At 50.8% G+C, this 22840-nt stretch overlaps 1 protein-coding gene and 1 long non-coding RNA gene across 5 annotated transcripts in view; one reads left to right on the top strand and one right to left on the bottom strand.

Moving 5' to 3' along the window:
* The window catches only part of TRIO (trio Rho guanine nucleotide exchange factor), a 354351-nt gene extending 333414 nt beyond the window's left edge, over positions 1 to 20937 (top strand). Inside the window, exons 47-57 of one of the 3 annotated variants that reach the window (XM_025451453.3) lie at positions 1412 to 1589; positions 3732 to 4567; positions 8538 to 8785; positions 10145 to 10283; positions 11118 to 11145; positions 11341 to 11503; positions 11764 to 11885; positions 13189 to 13267; positions 15005 to 15205; positions 17955 to 18093; positions 18580 to 20937. In XM_025451453.3, the coding sequence (XP_025307238.1) occupies positions 1412 to 1589; positions 3732 to 4567; positions 8538 to 8785; positions 10145 to 10283; positions 11118 to 11145; positions 11341 to 11503; positions 11764 to 11885; positions 13189 to 13267; positions 15005 to 15205; positions 17955 to 18093; positions 18580 to 19128 (2682 nt within the window). In that variant the 3' untranslated portion in view covers positions 19129 to 20937. Of the gene's footprint in view, positions 1 to 1411; positions 1590 to 3731; positions 4568 to 6183; positions 7572 to 8537; positions 8786 to 10144; positions 10284 to 11117; positions 11146 to 11340; positions 11504 to 11763; positions 11886 to 13188; positions 13268 to 15004; positions 15206 to 17954; positions 18094 to 18579 lie in introns of those variants that run through there. The other 2 variants (XM_049105660.1, XM_049105659.1) reach the window with 2 other exon arrangements.
* Positions 19327 to 22840, bottom strand: part of LOC112662821 (uncharacterized) — a 27290-nt gene continuing 23776 nt past the window's right edge. The window contains exon 7 of one of the 2 annotated variants that reach the window (XR_007408076.1): positions 19327 to 21351. This is a non-coding gene — a long non-coding RNA (uncharacterized LOC112662821). The remainder of the gene's footprint in view (positions 21352 to 22840) is intronic. The other variant, XR_007408075.1, reaches the window with a different exon arrangement.

Raw genomic sequence — 22840 nt, 5'->3', positions numbered from 1 at the left:
GTAACTGGGACAAACCAAGGGCCAGATAGAAAAAAAGCAGAGGCGGGGCTGGAGGTCCTAGCAGACGGGCCCTGGGAGAGGCAGCCTGCCCACCCCCCTCTCCACCTCTGCTCATCCCACCTCTGCAGCTGTGCAGGCCCTGAGCTCAGAAGGGAGATGTGCTTCCCTGTGTTAGGGCCCCTACCCTGGACTGCTAGGCTCCTGTCAGGGACAGGGACCCTCTGAGCCCTAAGGTCTCAGCACACAGGTGGGACACCACACCCTCCTGCTCCCCATCAGCCTTCCGTTGGCCACCCGCAGCAGCCTTCCTGCCTCCTCCTGCTCTGGCCTGGGGGAGGCTCTTCAGCCCAGCAGGACCTCAGAAGGTGTCTAAGCTGGGCTGCATGAAGCTTCGGGCCTCTCCTGTCTTCCACCATTCTCCAGCCCTCCTGCTCAAGCCGGTGGAGACCCCCCTCCCCCTCCAGTTGTCACTGTGCACCCACCACCTTCTATCCAGAGGTATCTTACCTGTTCTTCCAGAAGTCTCCTGACAGACTTATCCACTACATTCCAGTAGCATAAAAATTCTCTCTGTTCTTTCACATATCCTGCTTCTGTAAAAATGAGATCTCGGGTGTAACTTCATAACACATGTGCTATATTAATAGTCAAGGTTTTTAAACAGTGTCATTTTATTCCTGGAGCAGGGAAGTAAGGGATATACAACACTGGCTGATCATAAGGAGTTCAAAATTGGCTAATTCCCAGGCCCATGTTTCTAGTTAATATTCAAGTTATTAGTTCAATTCCTGGTAATCCCCTTGTCCTGGAGTTTAAAAAGTCATTGAAAAGTTTCATTTACATTGCACCTGACCAGGAGGAATGAATGTGCTTTAATTGTTTTTTGTTATAGTAAAATACACATAAATTAACCATCTTGACTATTTTTCTGTGTATAGCTCAGCAGCATTAAGTACATGCACATTGTCATGCAGCCATCACCACCCATCCACCTAGGACTCTCCTTATCTTGCAGAACCAAAATTCTATGCTCTTGAAACAACCACTCCGCATCCCCCACCCACCCCACCTTACCCCACCCACCTCCACCCCCCGCCAGCCCCCGGCACCCACCATTCCACTGTCTGGCTCGGTGAGTATGACCGCTCAGGGTACTTCTTTCATCTACATGAAATCATGACAGTATCTGTCTTCTTGTGACTGGCTTGTTTCACTTAGCATGATATCCTCATGGTCATTCCGTGTTGGGGCATATGTCAGCCTGTCCTTCCTTTTTAAGGTTGAGGAATATTCCATTTACTCATTCCACAGACCACATTTTGTTTATCCATCCATCAAAACCAATGACCAATGGACACTTGGGTTGCTTTCACTTTTGGGTCATTGTGAATAATGCTTTCATTTTTTTAAGGTGAGTTGCCTTTGCCTGGAGGAAAATGTGGAAAATGATCCATGTAAATTTGCTTTGACGTCGAGGACGGGTGGTGTGGTGGAGACCTTCATTTTGCATTCATCCAGTCCAAGTGTCCGGCAAACATGGATCCATGAAATCAACCAAATTTTAGAAAACCAGCGCAATTTTTTAAATGGTAATGTATGTTCTGTTACTGGGTGTGTATTTTCTTTGCCTGAAGTACACATTTCTGTTTCTCTTCTCTCTCCTATTGCATACTGCTCATACTGACAAGACTTCCTTAGCAGAGTCTATGTTGCAGGCCCTGTTCTAGTAAGCACTTGTATATTACTTCATTTCCTTCTCACAACGAATCCTGGTGGCAAGTACCACTACCATCCCATTTTACAGATGAGGAAGCTCAGGCACAGGGTAGATAAGTAAGTTATGCCAAGTCCCACAAATTCTTTGTGGCAGAGTCAGGATCTGGCCCTAGGCACGTGTCCCTCATGGTCTCTTGCACCATTTGTGCCCTAGAGCCCTGTCCTGGGAAGGGAATGCTTGAGGGAAAACTGAGGCAGCAGACGGAAGTGGCCAAAGATGTTAGAGACATTCTTCAGTGCAACTTGGAAATTTGTGTTCACTTGCATTGCTCATCCATGCCTCCCACCTCCATTAGAAAATAAGACCTATATTTTTCCTTCCCAGCTTCCATGACATGAGTGATTACAGGGAGCTGCAAAGCACGTTTAGGGACATTTCTTCTCCACAAGGAGAATGACCATACTGACTTACATTTTAGATCATTCTTTTGACTTATATCAGTGACCTAAAACTACTTGCTTCCCTTTGTGATGGCAATTCTAATTGGGTTCTAATTTGGTGATCATTGAAGAGCTCCTAGAATTCAGCCAGAAGTCAGATAACTCATTTAATACCTCCTCTTTATCCTTTTCTCCTGATCCGTGTTCTCTGTCTCTGGCCCAGTCCAACACAGTGTTGTCATTTCTTTATCACCATAAAACACCTTCACATCTTACATGACATTCAAGAGCCAGGAACCCAGGCATGGAGTGAAAGGTCAAGGTCAAAGCATTTGGAACCAAGTGGTAGCTGCCTGGGTGTCAAGCAAGACTGATCAGTGTTTACATCTGCAGTTAGAATTGGATACGTGAGGCTTAATGGGGTTGGGGAGCAGTCCCTGTACATGTAAGAAAAAGTTTCGCTCCCATTACAGTGAGCCAGTGCAGGCCTCTCTAAATGTGCTGCTCTTAAGTGATGCGTTAAGTGCCCATCCATAGCATGGAACTGTTGGGAAATCTCTGTAAACGTTCACCTCCCAAACTAGAAGTCTGAAGAGGCTGTGCTGTGAAGCCTTACTAGATACACTTTACATTACATAAGTCTACATAAAGGACCTCTTCCAGAGGATTGAGCACATCGGGAATGGTGTGAGAGCTCTGGGCACGTGGCACCCTTCCCTCTCACCCCTTGTTCCAGGAAGAGGCCATGACCAAGACAGGCTTAGTAAAATGTCATTTGGTTCCAGAATGCTTGTTCACACCTGCCTTGACGCCTCCCAGGCAAGAAGGGACTCTGCCTAATTGTTGTATTTCTCAAAGGTTTTAAAACACTTTAAAAATTTGTGTTCATGTTTCCCTGTATCTTACTTGGCATGTTTCCTTCGGCTTCCTGCAGATGGTTACATAACAACTATATCACGGAGGTCAATAGAGGGGACAGCTGCTTGACGAGGAGGGTCTTTGCATAGCTCTTTACCTTCCTTTGTCTCTTGTGCCAAATCTGCAAAGCAGAGCTGGTGCCTAACACTACCTTCCTGTGTGCAGGGTAACCTAGGGATTCCTTAACTCCCAGCCAGGTTCTTCTTTGCCTGACTGCTCTCTGGTTTAAAGAGGACCTTTGTGGCAGCTGGACTGAACTTTCCCACTCCTGGAGCCAGCTGCTGTCTGGGGTTCTCGCACATGGGCAGTCGGCCTCTTTCACTTGGCAGGGATGCAGAGGCTTTGCTTGCTGCTCCCAGGCCATTAAAGCCCGCACCATGTGCTTCCATGGCCTCCAGCCACTCACACGGACACACCTCCCATGATGGGGTCCATGTAAGTTCAGTAGGAGAGGAGCATTTAAGATCTTTGCCTATTCCTTTACGGGCGGATGGTGTCACTCTGCTGCTCCTAGGATGGGTGGCAGCTTACCGGTCATGATGGTTAGAAGTCACGTGGGTGAGCCCCCTCTGTTGGGGGGTACTGAGGCCCAGCGCATCCTTTTTATTTTCTCCGTGCCCTGACAGTCTGTCCCCTGCGTCTCCCTTGTTTTGCAGCCTTGACATCACCAATCGAGTATCAGAGGAACCACAGTGGGGGCGGCGGCGGGGGCAGTGGCGGGGGCGGCGGCAGCGGAGGCAGCGGCGGCGGGGCTGGCAGCGGGGCCCCCGGCGGCGGAGGCAGCAACCCCAGCGGCGGCCCTGGCAGCTGCAGCGGCCTCCCCAGCTCGAGCAGAAGCCGACCCTCCCGGATCCCCCAGCCTGTCAGACACCACTCCCCCGTGCTGGTCTCCTCTGCAGCCTCGGGCCAGGCAGAGGCAGACAAGATGTCAGGTACGTCCACTCCCGGCCCTGCACTGGCCCCTCCCGGCAGCAGCCCCGCCCCGGAGCCCGGCCCCAGCCAGCCTGGCAGGCGCGCCCCCGAGCCCGGAGGCCCCGAGCGAGAAGCCGAGCTCATCCCCAGGATGAAGGTGATTGAGAGCCCCCGGAGGTGCTCGGGGGGCGCGGCGGGCGCCGGCCGCGATGCGGACACCAAGGAGGCGCGGGCCCCCCCGGAGGACAGCCGCTCGCGGAGCAGCCCGGGCTCGCTGCCCCTGGCAAAGCCCAGGCCTGGGGCCACCTCGCCTCTGAACTCTCCCGTGGCCGCCGCATTACCTCCTCCAATCGGCAAGGAGCCCTGTCCCCCCAGCAGCCCCCTGCAGAAGGGGGGCTCCTTCTGGAGCTCCATCCCCGCCTCCCCCGCCAGCCGGCCGGGCTCCTTCACCTTCCCGGGGGACAGTGACTCCCTCCAGCGGCAGGCCCAGCGCCACGCGGCCCCCAGCAAGGACACAGACCGCATGAGCACCTGCTCGTCGGCCAGCGAGCAGTCGGTACAGTCCACCCAGAGCAACGGGGTAAGAACGCCCGGCGGCCTGCGCCCGCCCGCCCCGCTGCCTCTGTCCCGCCAGCTCTTCTAAGCCCGCGGCCGCCTGCCCCTACTAACTCGCTCGGCCCGCCGCCTGCCCGCCGCCTGCGGTCGGTCAGCTCTCCACGGTGGCGCCTTCTAACCCCTCCTGCCAGGACGGGCGCTGCTGCCTCTGCTCTCGTCTCTACTAACTCGCTCCTTGCTCTGTGTGTGTCTCCTTAATCCGGGAAGCCAGATCATACCCTTCAGCGTCAGCGCCTGTGCACCTGTCACCCCCCGACCAGCAGGATACCGTGGAACTTCTTTTTACCCCTGCCTTCCTCACACATGGTTTTTTTAGAGGGGTCAGTGTCCCTGCTGTTTGCCTCCTATTTAAATTGTATACTTTAAGCTTTTTGCTCATCGCTTGGTTGTGCTCTTTTATGCCTTAAATGATCTTTGCAGCATTTTTGACTCATCTGCTGAAAAAAAAATCCCTCAAGAAAACTTCCAACAGCAACTCACAGCAAATTAAGCAGACAAAATTTGGGGAAAGGAATCTCTCCAGTGGAAATACTTGCTTCCCCCAAGTGTCACTCTGGAAGAGACTGCTTGCTGTAGGGCCTCTGGAGCTCGGGCTCCTGCCAGCGGCTGGGAGCGTCTGCGGGCGCTCGGGCTTCCTCGCCCTCCTCTTGCCTGTCACCTATGTTGTGTCCTCAAGCAGAAAGGTTGCTGTGGTGCGTTTCTCCCCCATTTTGTGGCTTCCTCACTGTCCTACCCAGCTGTTTTCCTACACAGCAGATGGCCTGACCTTTAACACTTTCCTAAAGGCATGCGTGAGGGAATAGAACTGTTCTAACAAGTGTATGTTTGATCGCTTTATAAATTTTTAAATACATTTCCCTAAAAGGGTCTGTGTCTCTCTTTATGAAAACAAATCTGGCTTTTGCATGTCTCTCCTCTCTTCTCTGGACTTCTGTTAATGCCTTCTTTGGGTCAATGTGGCCTTCCCTTTTCTTCCTATTTGTTACATATTTTGTTAAAACTCAATCTTTATATTTAATTGAGGAAGAAATTAGGAAATGGGTCTTGGTACATTTATTTGCCCTTGACTCTTATTCGAAAAAATAAGTGGTCGGGGCAGGTATCCTGCAGTGGCTATGACCAGCTGTCCTCGTTGTGGGTGCCTTACAGTGTCCTGCAGAGTAGTCTGGTCCCCTGTTGGGTCTGAAATACTAGGAATCTGGGTGAGTAGCTCCAACTAGAGCAAAAGAGGCAGAGGTCACAGGGATGCCATACCTGCCCACATCTGGGTGAATACTCAGGATGCTGGCGCAGCCTTACAGCTGAGACCCCTACGAATTGGGCCAGGGAGCAGCTGTCGAGCTCATCCTCACATGGACACTCCCCGTAAGCAACCAAGGAGCGCTCAGAGTCCGTGCAACAGGATGAACCTCAGCTGCTCCAATACGGGAACCCATGCTGGTCTCCAGGCCGCCCACAAGTGCATGCAAATACAGGCACCACCTGGCTCCCTCCCAGGATGTTCTGAGACAAAGGCAGAGTCACATGTGCCATATATGTTCCAGCTTTAGGCTACAAAAGTCGCCTTTCACTTTTTCTTAGGTGGTAGATAACCTGGAAAGGGAAATTGCCAGTGTTTTTTAGATGAGTCAAAGTGCCTTACAGAAATGCCCTGGAAGCCTGGGAAGACCACTAGAGGCTTAAACAGGGATGTGAAAACATCCTGTAAGATTCTTAAGTATTTGGGTTAAAAGGAACCATCGCCCTGCCCCATTCTACCCATTTGGGCCGTCTAATCCTCCGGGTAGGTCAGCAGTGGCCACCTTCCTCCTTGACTACTTCCACGGAGCTGTCTGCAGTCACAGCCAAGCAGCTGTGCCTAACCCATGGCCTGGGTCCTTCTTCCTCTTTTAATGGGCACCTTCTGGAAAGTTCTGAGAGCAGGAGTGGAGTGGATGTGGACCAACCCAGACAGTGACTGCACCAGCCCCCAAATGTGGACGTACAATCTCTCTGCACCTGGCGGCAATAGAAGAGCAACCCTGCCTTATTCTCAGAGGCCGGGTGGCCCGTACACATCCCTAACCCCCACTCTGGAAGGGGGTAATGATTGTGCCAGCTGGGAAGGCAGTTTCGAACGCTAAATGAGATGGATTTTAAATGCCTGGTAGTTAGCCTGGTGCAGAGGGGGTGTTCGGAAAACACTAATGCTATTATTATTGTGGCAGAATTATAAGACAAGCTTGGGATGCTCTATTGCCAAAAACAGCTATGCCACATAAGTTGCTTTTTGTTTGCATTTTCTAGCAAATTTGGTTTCATAATCTCAAAATTATTGGGTGTGTTATATAAGAATGCTAAAGTACATGCTAAAAGAATAAAATGGCATAAATGAACATGACATGGACAGCATGGGGATCCGCAAGAGGCAGGAATCTACAACAGACTCTCAGCTGAGATAGGACCAAAGTTTGGCACTCCTCTGTGTTTAATTTAAATACCCACTGCGCGGGTCGAGAGTCCCAGCCCTGCACCCCGGAATTCTCAGCACACTGGCTTGTTAACAGCAACCAGCCATCCACTTCAGTGTAACCCAACACCAGCTCAGTAGCCCAGGGCTGACAGGCATGTGGCAGGGTTGTCCGACGGTTGCAACTACACCACCCGGGACCTGCCCTGGGCACCCAAGAGCCCAGCAGAGGCTAGTGTCATCGGAGTCCAGGGGATCTGTGAACACCCAGACAACATCGTTGGTGGAAGCCTCTGAGAACAAGCCACCAGGAGCAGGGTGCCTGACACCTCTTCCCACATCCCACCTGTTGATAGAGGGGATTGAGCGAGATGTAGCTCAGGATCTGGCAGTGGTGTCAGCTTCCTCATCCTCCTCCCCTGGAACAAAAGGGTCACTTGGTAAATGACGGCTTGGGACAAATACTGCCATTTGTGTTTCTTCTACTCTGCAGCTAACACCACTCAGCTTGTGGGCTTAGGTAGGTGGCCTTAAGAAACGATCTCTGTTTTATTCTTGCAATCTTGCCTCATTGAGTTCCTGAATATGTATTGAATGTCTGCTACACGTCAGTCACTGTGGTGGACATTAGGTACACGCAGTGAACAAAGACACTGGGTCCCAGTAGGACTCCAGGGTAAGAGGAGAATAGGCTTTCTCGTGCCAAGGTCTGTTCCCAGAGCTTGAATCGTGGAACCAGTAGTGTCCACAGCTGCTCTGCAATGTTGGGTAAGCTGTGTGTTCCCGTGGCAACAGCACCTTGGGGACACTTGAATTACACTGGCTCCCAAGAGGGCCACTAAGGGTTGCGTAGGGGAGGCAGAGTAACAGTTCATGAGAGCGGAACAGTAGTTGATTGACTTTCAGGTTTCCTCATTCTTTTAAAAGGAAAAAGAGGTGAAAAGGCTTAGGCATGTCAGCAGCATGTCATGATCCTTGGAACATGCGTTCTAGTGAACATTTTCCTTAGCAGTTGTGGGGCCACCCCCTGACCTAATGTGTCCTGTGAGCTGAAGAGCTACTCTCTGTAGCTTTTTAATTTAATAATACCTTTTCAAATGAGCATGTCATCACGGTGATATCACTGTGACATAGATACGGTGCAGCATGGCATCAATGGGAGGACCGAGCCATTCCTTTGAGGGTACAAGGAAGATGGAATTAAAATAATAATCATGCTCCCAAAAGCGAAGTGTCATCATTGTGGTGATTTATTTTAGATTGTTGCTTGCATTGCATTCTAGAGAAATCCTGATTTTTGATTATCCAACAAGAAGCACAAAGTTAGCCAAAGAGAGTGGCAAATGAATGCAGGTGCCTCCGTGTCTGTCTGGTGAGCCCTGCTCTGGGTTGTCACCCTGCGACGCACGTCAACAAGTGAGTTCCTCGCATCAGATCTCGTTTCAGTTCCCCTCTGCCTTTTTTTCCCCCATCTTTCCTGCTCCAGAGTGAAAGTAGCAGCAGTAGCAACATCTCCACCATGTTGGTGACACACGATTACACGGCAGTGAAGGAGGATGAGATAAACGTCTATCAAGGAGAGGTCGTTCAAATTCTGGCCAGCAATCAACAGAACATGTTTCTGGTGTTCCGAGCCGCCACTGACCAGTGCCCCGCAGCCGAGGGCTGGATTCCAGGCTTCGTCCTGGGGCATACCAGTGCAGTCATCATGGAGAACCCCGATGGGACTCTCAAGTGAGTGCCCGGTGGGCCAGGCAAGGGGGAGAAGGACCTGAGTGTGAGTGAGGCTTAGAGGCCCTGGGAGGAGAAGGCCCGGGGAGACAGAGCAGCATCATGAGCACATCTCTGAGCACAGTGTGGAACCCCAAAGTAAAGATAGGGTGGCCCTTTGTCTCTCAGACTTGTCCTGACAGGTTCTCTAGGTTATTCACAACGATATTACAGTCCCCAAAGATCTCTCGTGGGAGGTGAGGACTCTCCAAGGACTCCTTAGTAGGCTGTGCTGGGGGTCCATCCAGGCAGATGCTCACCCTGTGAGCCGCACATGAACATCTGTGTGATGCCATTACCACCACACTTCACATATACTAGAAGGTTAGTTCAGTTAAGAAATTATCAGTTTTACTGTATTCTTTTTTTTAGCTGAATTCAGGTACTAGTTTAAAACTCCACCCTTCCCTGAATCTATTTGGCTGTGGTAGAGATCAGCCCACTGGCTTCTGAGAGTGGAAGCATTGTAAGACTTTGTAATTTCTGAAGCCTCCAAAGGCAGCAACAGTGGTCGTGCTCCTCCAAGGATGGAGGACCTTGGCTGGGTTCGCAGCACCAGCTGGCCAGCATCCCAGCACCAACCCACAGCTCTAGGCTTGGAGCCTGCAGCCCCCCAGGGAAACTGAGCTTGCATTCAAGCTATAGAGAGCCTCTCCTCTATGATCATCCCCTTGTCCTGTTTCTCCTTGATATGTAGAAATATTTTATTTTAGTACATTGTTCAAGAACCCTATTTTGTATTCTGTTTTATAGAAGAGTATCTTAGGCATCATAGAACCAGTAGGAAGGAGTGTGTGTGTGTTCTAGGGAAGAGGCCAGTAATGTAAGGAAGTGGCTCCCAGAGTCCTGGAGACTTGGAAGTCCAAGTGTGTGGTGTGGGTGAGCAGGCGGGGGACCCATTTCCCCTAGAGTGCTCCCTCTTCAGGGAAGCCAGTCTTTCTGTTCTACGTAGGCCTTGAGTTGATTGCAGGGGGCCTACCAGGTTGTGGAGGGCAGTGTGTCTTACTTAAATGTTAATCTCATTCAGAAGCACCCAGAATGTTTGATCACATTTCTGGGCACCTAGCAGCCCAGTTAAGTTGATACATAAAATTGACCATTACGAGCACTTTTGTATTTTAATCCTCAAAATTGAAGAGCTTCTTGGTTTCCCCTCTGGTGGTTGAGACCAGGGTTTCCATCAGCAGAGCTCACTGGTGCCGGGGAGCCCTAGTCACCCCAGATCATGTAAGCGGGCTGCTCAGCTTTTCTCTAAGGCTTTCAGGAATCACTTGCTGAACACTGGAAAGATGTAACACTACCACTGTGTTATGTTCCCCCTAGGAAGTCAACATCTTGGCACACAGCACTCCGTTTAAGGAAAAAATCTGAGAAAAAAGATAAAGACGGCAAGCGGGAAGGCAAGTTAGAGAATGGTTATCGGAAGTCACGGGAGGGGCTCAGCAGCAAGGTATCTGTGAAGGTACGTGGAGCGGCTCTGGGGGGCTGCCATCCGCCTCCCAATGTGCCAACCCCACAGGGCTTGGCTGGGCGCCCGCAGGCGCACATGCACATTCCAGGGCACCGGTACTGCGGCCCCTGACCCTGACCCTGACCCTGACCCTGACCCTGACCGGGCACACAGGTAGCCGGCAAGGAGCGCTGGCGCTGCTCTGCCAGTATGGTGCAGACTTCCTCTGTGCCCGCCTCAGACCCCGGGGACCACCGAGGGGCCTGGGATTGCTTCGGGGGCTCCCGGGAGTGGTTGCCTGCAGCACCACTAAAATACCCTCTAAAGGGCTCTGAGTCAGGGCACTGGCCCTCCTTCAGAAGTAAGGGGTTTGGGGACCAGCTGGATCCAGCCTGTTTGATGAGAAAAATGGGTATTTCTGAGTTCAAGAGGCTCTTCTGCGTTTGTGGGTAGGAAGACTAAAATTCACCAAAATTCGTATGACGTGAGGCTTTTTTTTTTTTTTAAGGTTTTATTTATTTATTAGAGATGGGGGGAGAGAGAGAGGGAGAGGGAGGGAGGGAGGAGCAGGCTCCATGCAGGGAGCCCAACGTGGGACTCGATCCAGGGTCTCCAGGATCACGCTCTGGGCTGAAGGCGGCGCTAAACCGCTGAGCCACCTGGGCTGCCTGACATGAGGCTTTTTGAGTACATTTAAAGGCAATGAAAACACGCTGTTTTGAGACCTATAAAAGCCAAGTTATTTCTCTTCATCTCTCAGAGGTAATTGTGTCTTGGGAAAAAAAGTCGTATACTTCAAAACAGTTCATGTTTCTGGGTAACACCTGTGTGCTTTTTCCGTTCCAGCTTCTCAATCCCAACTACATATATGACGGTGAGTTGCGTCACCTTGTTCCTTCAGTCTCACAGTGTCAGGTCTCCGGGGCCTGCTGTAGAACATTGGGGTGTGACCTGGGGAGCGGGTTTTCTATGGAGCTCTGGGTATGGGCGACAGTCTCATTTGCGTGTTAGGGTTGGCGGGTGTAGGAGGGGAGCCAGGGATGACCAGTGTCACTCCTTTTTCCTGCAGTTCCCCCAGAATTCGTCATTCCCTTGAGTGAGGTCACGTGTGAGACAGGGGAGACCGTTGTTTTTAGATGTCGGGTTTGTGGCCGCCCCAAGGCCTCAATCACCTGGAAGGGCCCTGAGCACAACACCCTGAACAACGATGGTCACTACAGCATCTCCTACAGGTGAGGATGAGGCTCACTGGCAGAGAAACTGCCCACTGTGACCGACACAGTCAACCCCATGGTTACCCTGGGCACCCTGACACCTGCCCACAAGGGAGCATTTCATACCAAGATGTGCAATAAAAATTAAAATTCCACTTGAAATTCCTTGCCAGTAATTCCTCTGTGATTTTCTGTGACCCCAAAGGAGATGGGGTGGGGGCAGTCACTGGGGGAGCTGCGCATTCGTGACCCACAGTGTGTTGTCATCTGTGTGGCAGTGACTTGGGAGAGGCCGCTTTGAAGATCGTCGGCGTGACCACAGAAGATGATGGCATCTACACATGCATCGCTGTGAACGACATGGGTTCAGCCTCGTCTTCGGCCAGTCTGAGGGTGCTGGGTAAGCTGCATCCCTGAGCCGGTGGCACACCTCTCCCGGGACTCTCAGGTCCGGGGACCCCATCCCGCACGGACAAGCTCACCGTGGTCTAAGATGCTGGGCACTGAGTCACGTGTGGGGCCTTTCCAACCAGAGCTTCGAGTGGCAGACCGTGGTGTCTAGGGCATCCCGGGGCAAGTGACCTCTTGCACCTCTCAGGTCTTCGGAGAGGTTCATGGGCAGCTGAGTGTCCGGTGCCAGCCTCCGAGTCAGAACATAGGATGTTCTGTGTTCCCTGTGCTCAAAGCACATCCTCGTATTTAATTTGACACTTTGGCTCTGAGAGAATCTTCTCGAAGTTGGTCTTGCATGGACTGGAGGGGAAAGGAAGCAGTGTGGTTGAGGCCTGTGCAGGCTCTGTGCTTCCCTGACACCCTAACAGCGTCCCTCCATGAGCGCAGGGCAGCCACGGTAGGGCCCAAGTCACTCTGGTCTGAAGCCCTTGCTCTCTCCATAGCCCAGCAAGTCCTTGTTCTCCCCTTGGCCAGACTGTGAGCTACTGGAGGCAGAAGCCACATCGTAGGCCCTTTTACGTTTCCTCTGGCTGCATTGGACACATAGAGATGCTCAGTAGGCAACATGTACCAGTTGATTTGCAGCTACAGCTTCTCAGAAGGCCAACTGTGCTGTACCCAGCTGCTGACATTTCTTGTGCATCCTTCAGCGGCACAGGGTCTAGGAAACTGCTTCCAAGAGCAAAAATAAGAATCTGAACAAAAGTGAACTGAGTCCAGGAGCGCCCTGTGTGTAGACAATGAAAGAATTATCTTCGCATTTTTATTATATATATCTTCATCCCAGATATTTTAACCTCCTTAAGCCAGAGAAAGAAAATGATCTGATTCTTGGATCATGACACAAGGAAGAAAGAAAATCTTGAATTTAAAAGTGAAGAATCTCCAGCGTTCTAATTTGTAAGAGATGTCCCAGAAACCACACAGGTGATTTTTGCTTGATAATAAATCAACAGCAAAGCTAAAGGAGCTTAAGGAGATAGAAGATTCCACCTTGGAGATGCGAGTGAGAAAATCATGGAAAAGGAAGTGTATGTTTATTTCTTTCACGTAAATCCATCTCTTTTTGTCCTAAGTCCCAATCTGCAGCATGTATTTTCCCTTCTAGCACGACTTCATTCCGATGAGCCACAGTCGAGATGCTCAGTAGCCATGTGTGGCTGCCATATTGGACAGTGCAGGCCTCTAGACTTCTTCCCCAAGATGTGCCATGTAAACCAAGTTCAGGGGAGATGGTGCTTTTCTTGCAGGTCCAGGGAGTGATGGGATCATGGTGACCTGGAAAGACAACTTTGACTCCTTCTACAGCGAAGTGGCTGAGCTTGGCAGGTACAGTATAAAACCCAGAGCCCCTCCAAGAAAGCAGAGTGTATGACCTAACTCTCCATAAGAGCAGGTTGGTAAAATTAAGCAGTGTATTTTGCCATAGTTGGGAGTTATTTGAGTTATGTTTAAAACATAACCTGTCATTGCCTTTTGGTATTAAACATTGAAGGAGTAAAGAGGATGTTTTCAGCTTGAGTTTCAAGAGAGAGTTAAGGTCTAATACTATAAGCCATCCATTAATGGAAAGACTTAAGTCCTCTGCTGTGCATCTAGGACCGTACCAGCTGTGTCCCATCCTTGAGAAGTCACAGGGAAGTCACTCAGACCCTTCTCTGTGGGACTTCATTCTCCTGTGGAGTCCCAGCTGAGAGAGGCTGAATGTGTCCTTGAGGTTGGGAATGTGGAGCGGCGGGGTACTCCTGCCCAAAAAGAGACAGGGGCAGCCAGGCCTGGGGCAGTGGCTCAGCGGCGCCCCGAGGCCCCCAGGCAGGCTCCTCTGACTTGGCTGTGCTGCCTGTCCACACAGCACTTCTCCACTTCTCGGGTCATGACCCATGTGGCGAGGAGGAGGTCAGGAGCATAGCAGCTGAGCACAATTGTCCCCTTTTTAAGAGACTTGCCAAGAAGCCCCCCCAGCCAGCAGCAGCCTCCTACCATCCAGCGGCCCGACTGGGTCATGTGGCTCAGCTTCGCATACTTGTATGGATCGGGCTGATGGCTCCATCACTTACCCCTTGCTGCCTGATGCACACCACTCGCTGTCACTTCTGGCAACATGTGAATAATCAGGCAGGCCTTCTATTGGTTTCTCCTGGGCTCAGGTGGCTGGGACGCTGGGCCTCTGTCCACATAGACTTTCACCCGGGGCTTCCTCACGTCATGGCAGAAGCATGTCAAGATGCAAAAGCAGAAGCTGCAAGGCCTCTTAGGGCCCAGCCTCAGAAATCAAGAGCCATGCTTCCTGTGCATTGTGGGCCCGAAATCCCACCGGCCAGGCAAGATTGAAGGCTGGGGAGATAGACTAAACAAACCTCTGTGGAGGAGGAGGAGCAAAGTGGTGTGGCCATGTCAGCCCTCGCAGGTTTATTTCTATCCCTCATGTTCCCCAGTGCTCTCCTCCCATCACACAGTAGCAGGCTCAGATGAGAGGTCCAAGAGCCTCCAGGTCAGGTCAGCGTACTGCTGAGGCTTGCTAAGGTGCGGTTCACTGGGTACAGCCTCAGAAGCTGTGGGCTGCAGGTGGGTGACCCGCCCCATACATGCATCCCACAGAGGCAGGCTGCAGGCATGGCGATGCCAGCCGACCCTTCTCCTCAGTAGAAGGGAGTGCGGGTGACCACAGCCACCAGGTACAGCTCAAGCTTCTTGACCTGGTCAAGAAGATTTTCCAGGAAAGCAGAGGTGGAAGCTGCCTGGTGAGTCCTACAACGTCACCTCTGCCTATTCAGAGGCCAGGAAGTCACGTGGCCTGCCCAGATGCAGGGTGAGGAAATGGGGCATGCCTCTAGGAAGGAGAGGAGACAGCCGCATGGCTGAGAGAACCAGATACTGTTAGGCTTCCTCGGGGTCATGAGGGCCGCCCCTCCTCCATGAGTGGCCAGGGAGAGCCAGGCCTGTGGAAGGCTTGGGTCACCAGCTAGCAGGGGTACCCTGCCTCCAGCCCCATAAGACTTACCAGAGTCTTTTCTCTGTGATGTACTCAGAGTCCTCTGAAAATTATCTTCTCAACCTATTTTCTAGGGGCAGATTCTCTGTCGTTAAGAAATGTGATCAGAAAGGAACCAAACGAGCAGTGGCCACTAAATTTGTGAACAAGAAGTTGATGAAGCGTGACCAGGTCACCCATGAACTTGGAATCCTGCAGAACCTCCAGCACCCGCTGCTTATTGGTCTCCTTGATACCTTCGAGACCCCCACCAGCTACGTCCTGGTGTTAGAAATGTGTGTACACACCCATTTCCTTCCCCAGTTTGTAAGCCTCAGGCTCAACTTTCAGTGATTTTATTGTTGTTTGTTCTCTAAGGACAGAAATCAGGATTTCAGAATCCATAGAACTCGTAAAATACATATATATGTGCCTATTGTCAGAGACCACAGTTCTAGAGCATTCCGGTAATAATAGAAAGAAGTATAGTCTTCAGCACACGTGTCCAAATGAGGGAGCAACGAGCCTAACATCACAACACCTCAGCACCACCCTGGTAGCTTCTGGGTCTCGGCCAACCTGAAGATGCCACGTGGTTCTCAGGATCCCGGAGGAGCCAGGGGAACCTTGTGGGTGCTCAGAGTGGGCTCCCTGAGACCTTGAGGCCTTGCTCATGTCCAGTCCTGCCCCTCAGAGCTCCAGCCCACTGCAGGATGGTCAGAGAGGAGGAGAAGACACACCCTGCCCAGAGAACGTCCTTGGGAGAGGGCTGGGCCTTCAGCCAGAGCAGCCCCCCAGGCCCTTTGGTGCTTAGTGAGCTCTGCATATACCTGAGTAAATGGCTTGATCTCCTAAAGAAAGAGTTTGAAAACTGACCCAAGAGCAGTGGTCCTCCTTTGAGCGTAGTTTTGCCCCCCAGGGGACATCTGGCCATGTCTGGAGACTATTTTGCTAATCACAACTTGGGTTGAGGGGTGCCACCAGCATCTAGAGGGGAAAGCCCAGGGATGTTGCTCAGCATCCTGCAGGACCTGGGATGGCCCTGCACACAGAGTTACCTGTCCCAAAGTGCTAGCAGTACCAGGGTTGGGAAGCCCACCCTAGAACATTCGGGCCTCTAGGAAATATCTTAGCATTTAGCTGTGTTTAAACTCTGTTCCTTCTTTTGTAGCAGGGAGTCCTTTCATATATTTTCCCGGATTTACAACTCCTTTTCCACTGGCAAAAGCAAACATGTGTCATGTTGTAGTGCCTGATGCATTCTCAAATGGAAAGGGTAGGACAGGCGGGAGGAGCACCCCCACACCTCTAGGGGCACCTTCCCCATGACGTGACAACGGGCTCGGGTTTCAGGGGCCTCCTCGCACAGACTCCATCAGGGCCCTGTGTCTGATTTTCTGTTAGATGTATTCTTTTTCTTAACTTAGAAGTGCCTTCAAGGGGCAAGGTTGGGACAGGCATGTTTCAGGGGCACCTGCACCCAGGGCTGCACTGCCAACAGCTCCTGCCACAACGTCATGGGCCTGTTCCACCCCCTCCATCTGGAATAGCAAACCTATCAGATGGCAGAGGGAGTAGGGCAGGCCCCCCGGAGGCTGCCGCCTAAACTGTGCATCATGGGCAAAGGGCAGATTGGTGGACTTGGGGCCTGGGCACATCCCAGGCTGGCTTCAGTCCATGCTGTGTCTTTCAGTGGCTCCGTGGCCTGGGGCTCCTTTCTCACCCCTGGCATTCTTTAGTCTTGCCATAGAGAGGGTTCTTGTGGGGTCAAGATGTCCAGGCGGAGACCTGGCCTCTCAATATCTGGGAGAAAGATGCTGCTGTCTAACAACTACTCATCTGGGGGTTTTTAACAAGAAATCCTAAAGTCCTTAAAAATCCACAGCTTCTGTTTCTGGCTTAAAATTTAAGCGTGTTCAGCTGTCCCTTCTTTTTAGTGGAAAACTGAATGGTTAAGCCTCACTGGACTGTTACTAGAATTTGCTACCAAATTCTCCTCTGTTCCTCCTCGTTAGCAGACAAGTGGCTGGTTTTCATTTGAGTTTCTGTTTCGCAGACAGAGCAAGCAGGTAGCCAGACGTTCAGAGAGCCTCACTGCAGTTGTGGCCTTCACTTGAGCCCAGCTGGAGGACCTTGGGCAGGAGTCCCTGACCCGCTGGCAGCGCCTTCTCAGTGGTTTTTAACTATTGACAGGAATTCACAGTAGGAAGCCTCCTGAGTCCAGCATGAGATCAGAGGCCGCGGTTAACAGGTGTTCCCTCAGCCCCCCAGCTCTCCGTTTGGTGAAGGGGAGCGCTGGGGTCATTCTAACTGAAGGCCGGGTATTGGTGTGCTTGGTTGCAAGGCTTAGGACTTCACAGCCTGCGGGACTGGTGGCAGGGAGCTAGGGCGGGGGGGGGGGGAGCGGTCCTCCAGCCCAGGCCACAAGTGAGCAGAGGTAGCACCTCTTACCTATAAGGTGGCTGGCAGGGGTCAGTCACCACAGCAAGTCCTCCCCACTCCCCTCAGAGTGAGGAACTGGTGTGAAGCCAGACTCGGGGGCAGCGGGTGTGCTGGGGAACACCCCAGCAGCACCTCCCAGGGCTGTCTTCTCATCACGTCCTTGACGCCTGCCTCCTTACTCCCAGTATCTCATGTGGCCTTTGCATTGCCCGTCTTATGGGTGACAAAACGAAGGCCCCACTGCATCCTACAGCAAATGCTTGCAGAGCGTCTGTGGGGCTCCTGGCGTGGCTGTCGGCTTGCCCAGGCCATGCCCTCCACATCGAGGAGGCCGGAGTTCGCCTTCCTTTCCCCTTTCCCACTCCCTCTGAGGGCTGAGCGGCCTTGTCCCCACTTATATCCATAGTGAGGCTGAAAAGAAATCCCCCTCTGGCTAGAGCTGTGCCCTTAGGTGGAGGCAGGATCCTGACGCGCCAGGCTCATAGGACATTAACTGTGAGGAATGTTAGGAAGCAGACACAGCTGTGTTTCCTGTTACACTGGAGAGGTCTCTACAGTGACCCAGCGCCGTGACGACTATTGCACACGTTCCTGCCTCCACAGGGCTGACCAGGGGCGTCTCCTGGACTGTGTGGTGCGATGGGGAGACCTCACTGAAGGGAAGATCAGGGCGTATCTGGGGGAGGTTCTGGAAGCCGTCCAATACCTTCACAACTGCAGGATAGCACACCTGGACCTAAAGGTTAGTGGGGTTCCTGGGCCGAGGCCAGCCTGTCTGACTGCACACAGGGGACAAGTAGGAGGAGGTGGGCAATGGTATGAACAGTAGAGTACTAGGTAAAACATTCGAGGTCTTCACACAGTTCATGAGTTCTGTGAGGTTTGCGAGGCTGGTGTGGGGCTGGTTCTGTGGTGGCTGGGAAAGGAAGGTAGATGTCACCGTTAGTGGTAAGAGTGGAACAATCACCCAGCTTCCTGGGCCGCACTTTGCCACACGGCTGCTTCATGCCAACCTGGCAGGGGCGCTGTCTGCCGAGCAGGGGCAGCACTCCCTCCCGGCCGGGGCTGCTTCGGCCGGGGCTGCTTCCTCCGCAGCGGCCTGCATGCCAAGAATTTCATCCTGCCCTGCACGCAGTTTCTTCAGTTGACCTCGTTAGATTCCTGGTGAGCCGCACCGTGAGCTTGAGATCGGGACCGTGGAAATGACGGTTATCTTCCTGTCTTCCAGCCTGAAAACATTCTGGTGGATCAGAGTCTGGCCAAGCCCACGATCAAACTGGCCGATTTTGGAGATGCTGTCCAACTCAACACGACCTACTACATCCATCAGTTACTGGGGAACCCCGAGTTTGCAGCCCCCGAAATCATCCTTGGGAACCCCATCTCCCTGACCTCGGATACGTGGAGTGTCGGAGTGCTCGCTTACGTGCTTCTCAGCGGCGTGTCCCCCTTCCTCGACGACAGTGTGGAGGAGACCTGCCTGAACATTTGCCGACTAGACTTTAGTTTCCCGGAGGACTGCTTTAAAGGTGTGAGCCAGAAGGCCAAGGAGTTCGTGTGTTTCCTTCTCCAGGAGGACCCTGCCAGGCGTCCCTCGGCTGCGCTGGCCCTGCAGGAGCAGTGGCTGCAGGCGGGCCACGGCGGTGGCAAAGGCGCGGGCGTCCTCGACACGTCCAGACTGACTTCCTTCATTGAGCGGCGCAAACACCAGAACGATGTTCGACCTATCCGTAGCGTTAAAAACTTCTTACAGAGCAGGCTTTTGCCTAGAGTTTGACCTGTCTTGGAGTTCTTTCTCATTCTCTTTCACCTGCCAATCAGCTGTTAATTTGAACCTTGAAGAGAAACAAACCAACAGAACTGATCAGCTGCCGTTTGTTCATCGTGTGACGTCGCGCTCCGGGTGAGCTGTGCTCGGCGGCGTGCGGGACCCCGGAGCACGCTGTGCTGGGGTGGAGGACCTTTTCGTACACTCTTCATGAGCGGAGACAGCATTGCTGTATCACAGTCTTTTATTCAGGTTTCTGCAAAAAAAAATAAAAAGAAACTTTTTTAAACGAACATGAATAGAATTTTGCAAATTTAACCTTTTCCAAGATTTATTCAAGGAAACGAAATGCCTCTGTTCAACCACTGGTGTTAACGAACAAAACAGAGGTACTGGACCCCTCTGGGGAGGACTCACCCTCACAGTGGCCGGTCCGCATGGCCTCGTCCAGAGCTCAGGGTCCACCTGGCTCTGAGCTTCTCCAGCCGCCAGGTCAGCGTGTGCGTCTCACTGGGACGCCAGACGGGGCTCCTGAAATGTACGTTCAACCTCAGACTTTTGCATAAAAATAGAATGAGTCGTTCTGCTCTGATGAAATGTAGGCCTTACTTGTATATAAGCCTGGTCCTGCCTCCCATCTGTCCTTCCCCCTCCAGCCTTCCCTCTGACTCCCCACCTGCTGCCCGGGGGCTTCCCCTGGGGGAGGTCACAGGGCTCTGCCCATCTGCCCAGGACAGCAGGTCGGTTTCCCCCACACACACCCCAGTGGTCGCCACCCCATGTCCCCCACCCTCAAGCCGTCAATCAGATTGTTGAGCAGTATACAGTCGGATGAAGATACTGTAAATGCACTCATTGGGGGTTTGGGTTTTTTTGGTTTTATTTCATATCATGTGCAATGTTGTGGCTTTAACATTTTATGCAACTATTTATGAAGACCTCTGTTGTACCTGTAATAAATATATAGAAAAAGCACATACTTCGTACAGTGAACTTTATGGTTTTGTGTGTGTGTCGGGGGTGGGGCGGGGGATAGAGGGTCGTAGACCTGTGCCATCAGTTCAAGGAGATTTAACTCTTCGTGAAATTTGTCATTTTGAGGACTGTAAAAAGTGATTTCATACTCTGAATATAAAACTGGATAATAGGGTAATGTTTTAAAATTTATTATGCTATTATTCAGAATGCCAAAGTATTTTTTTTTTTTCCAAAATCAGTCTGGACATTGACTACTTTTTAGACTTTTTGATGTTCAACTTTCTGTACAAAAATTGGCTGGATTTTGAGCTTTTGGTAAGAAATAAAAGCCAATAAAGCACTAGCCGCCTTGAGGCTGGCGTCCGAAGTCTGTGTCACTGTGGCCGAATTCACGCTGCGCGGGGAGGCCTTTGAACAAGCCGTGGGGTTTCTGGGCACGCTTGACTTTTTTCTGGATGTCTTTTTACCTTCATTGTGTGAAATACACTAAAAGAGAGACCAGCCTGCTTCCCCAGCCAGCCAGACACCCGGGTCTTGAGCCATAAACTGGCGTAGTTAAGCTTTGCCATTTCCAATGTATTTTATTTATTCTTTTGTTGGATTTTTGTTTCTTGTAAAATTGTACAGAAACTTTTTAAAAGAAATTGGATTCAAAACTGGATGTGTATTCGTAACCTCACGTTTATTTGTGTATTTCTTTTATTATTTCAGTTAAATTTTTACATTATTTTGCATGTATATTTCTTTGTACAGAGACCTTACATGTTTACACAGTATGATGTGATGTAAATATTTTATTTTGCCATCAGTTATTTTAAAAAATTAAACATATTTGCCTGATTTTTGTGTTAGGCCTTTTATTTGGTCACTATAGAATCCAAAAGAGAGACCTCACCGAGGGAGATTGAAGACTGGCCTCTCCTAGGTTGGGCGGGGAGTCGGAGGGGAGAATGTTCCGGACTGGAAAACTGCTGTACGTGGCCAGAAATGGGAGCTGGTCAGGTGCCTGCAGATTGGTTCCCAGAACCCAGACTCCGAAGACACTGGTGCACAGACCACATTTCAGCAGCTCATGGAGCAAAGGGAGCAGCTGTTGCCTCCCAGCCACAGATAAGCAAGCTTAACGTCCAGACGGACCCAAGAACGTGAAGCACTTGGGTTCAGGCATCAGTGTTACGAGCAGACCCACGTTGCTGCACCTGCAGAGACCTTCCAGTGGCTGCTGAGGGACAGCCACACGGGAGCCACGGGGTCCTGGGCATTTGGACAGGTGTGAAAGGTGACTTAGGCACTTAGCACAATAGTTCTATTATCCCCCAGATTCCTCATGCCCCTTCCCTGCCAGGGGTGACCACTGTTCTGACTTCTATCATTCTTAGGTCAGTTTACCTTTGAATTCATGTAAGTGGAATCCTACAGAATGTACTTCTTAAAATCAAGCTAAACGTTATTGTGCGATCACAGTAGATGTACGTGCGGTTGTATGAAATGTCCCCTTTACTCTGTTTTCCCATGTGATAATGTCTTGAAAGCATATCCTGTCACACACAGGATAGTGACTGTGATACAGTCAAGGTACAGGGCGTCCCATTGCCGCTGGGATCCCCACAGCCCTTCTGTAGCCCCCACCCCTAACCCTCCCTTAATCTGTCAACCACTAATCTGTGCTCCATGTCGGTAATTTTGTCACTTTGAGAACATTAAATACATGGAATCTTACAGTATGTGTATTTTTGAGATGGATTTTTCAGCTGAGCTTCGTTCTCGGAAATTCATCCAGGTTGTTGTATATGTGCATAGTTCTCCTTTCGGGTGCCTGGGAGGCTCAGTGGTCAAGCATCTGCCTTGGGCTCAGGGCGTGATCCCGGGGTCCTGGAACCCAGTCCCACATCAGGCTCCCCACAAGGAGCCTGCTTCTCCCTCTCCCTGTGTCTCTGCCTCTTTCTGTGTGTCTCTCATGGATAAATAAACACAATCTTAAAAAAAAAAAAATTAGTTTTCCTTTTTATTCCTGAGGAGTATTCCATGGTATGGATGTACCATAGCTTAACTGTTCACCCATGGAAGGACGTCTGGATTTTTTCTGGCTTTTAGCTGTTACAAATAAAGCTTCTAAGAACATTTGTGTGCAGATTTTTGTATGAACCTAAGTCTCTGTTTCTTTGAAATAAATGCCAGACAATTTAATGATCACATGGCAGTTACAAATTTGGTTTAAGGGGTAGCCAAACTTCTCCAGACTCCCATTTTACATTCCCACCAGCATCTGAGTAATCCAGTTTCTTCACATCAGCCAACGTTTGCTGTTGTCACTATTTTTTTTTAATTTAGCAATTCTAACAAGTGCAGAGTCATAAGTTATTGTGGTTTTAAGTTTATTTCCCTCATGGTTAATGATCTTGCTCATCTTTCCATGTACGTATTTGCCATCTGTATCCTGTTCCATGAAATGTCCCTTCATGTCTTTTGTTCATTTTCTCATTAGATGAGTTTTTTATTAAGTTTTAAGAGTTCTTTATACATTCCAGATACTAGTCCTTTGTCAGAGATGTGGCTTGCAAACATCGTCTCCCATTTCATCTTAACGGGATCTTTCACAGAGAAAGATATTTTAATTTTGATGAGGTCCAATTTATTCATTCTCTGTGGATCAAGCTTTTTGGTGTCAATTCTAAGAACATTTTTTTTTTCACCTAGCCCCAGAGTGAAGCTTTTTTAACCTAAGGTTGTTGTTTTTTTTTTT

This window comes from Canis lupus, chromosome 34 (genome assembly GCF_003254725.2).
Source record: "Canis lupus dingo isolate Sandy chromosome 34, ASM325472v2, whole genome shotgun sequence".
Lineage (NCBI taxonomy): Eukaryota > Metazoa > Chordata > Mammalia > Carnivora > Canidae > Canis > Canis lupus.
This window is presented reverse-complemented; position numbering and strand designations above follow the sequence as displayed.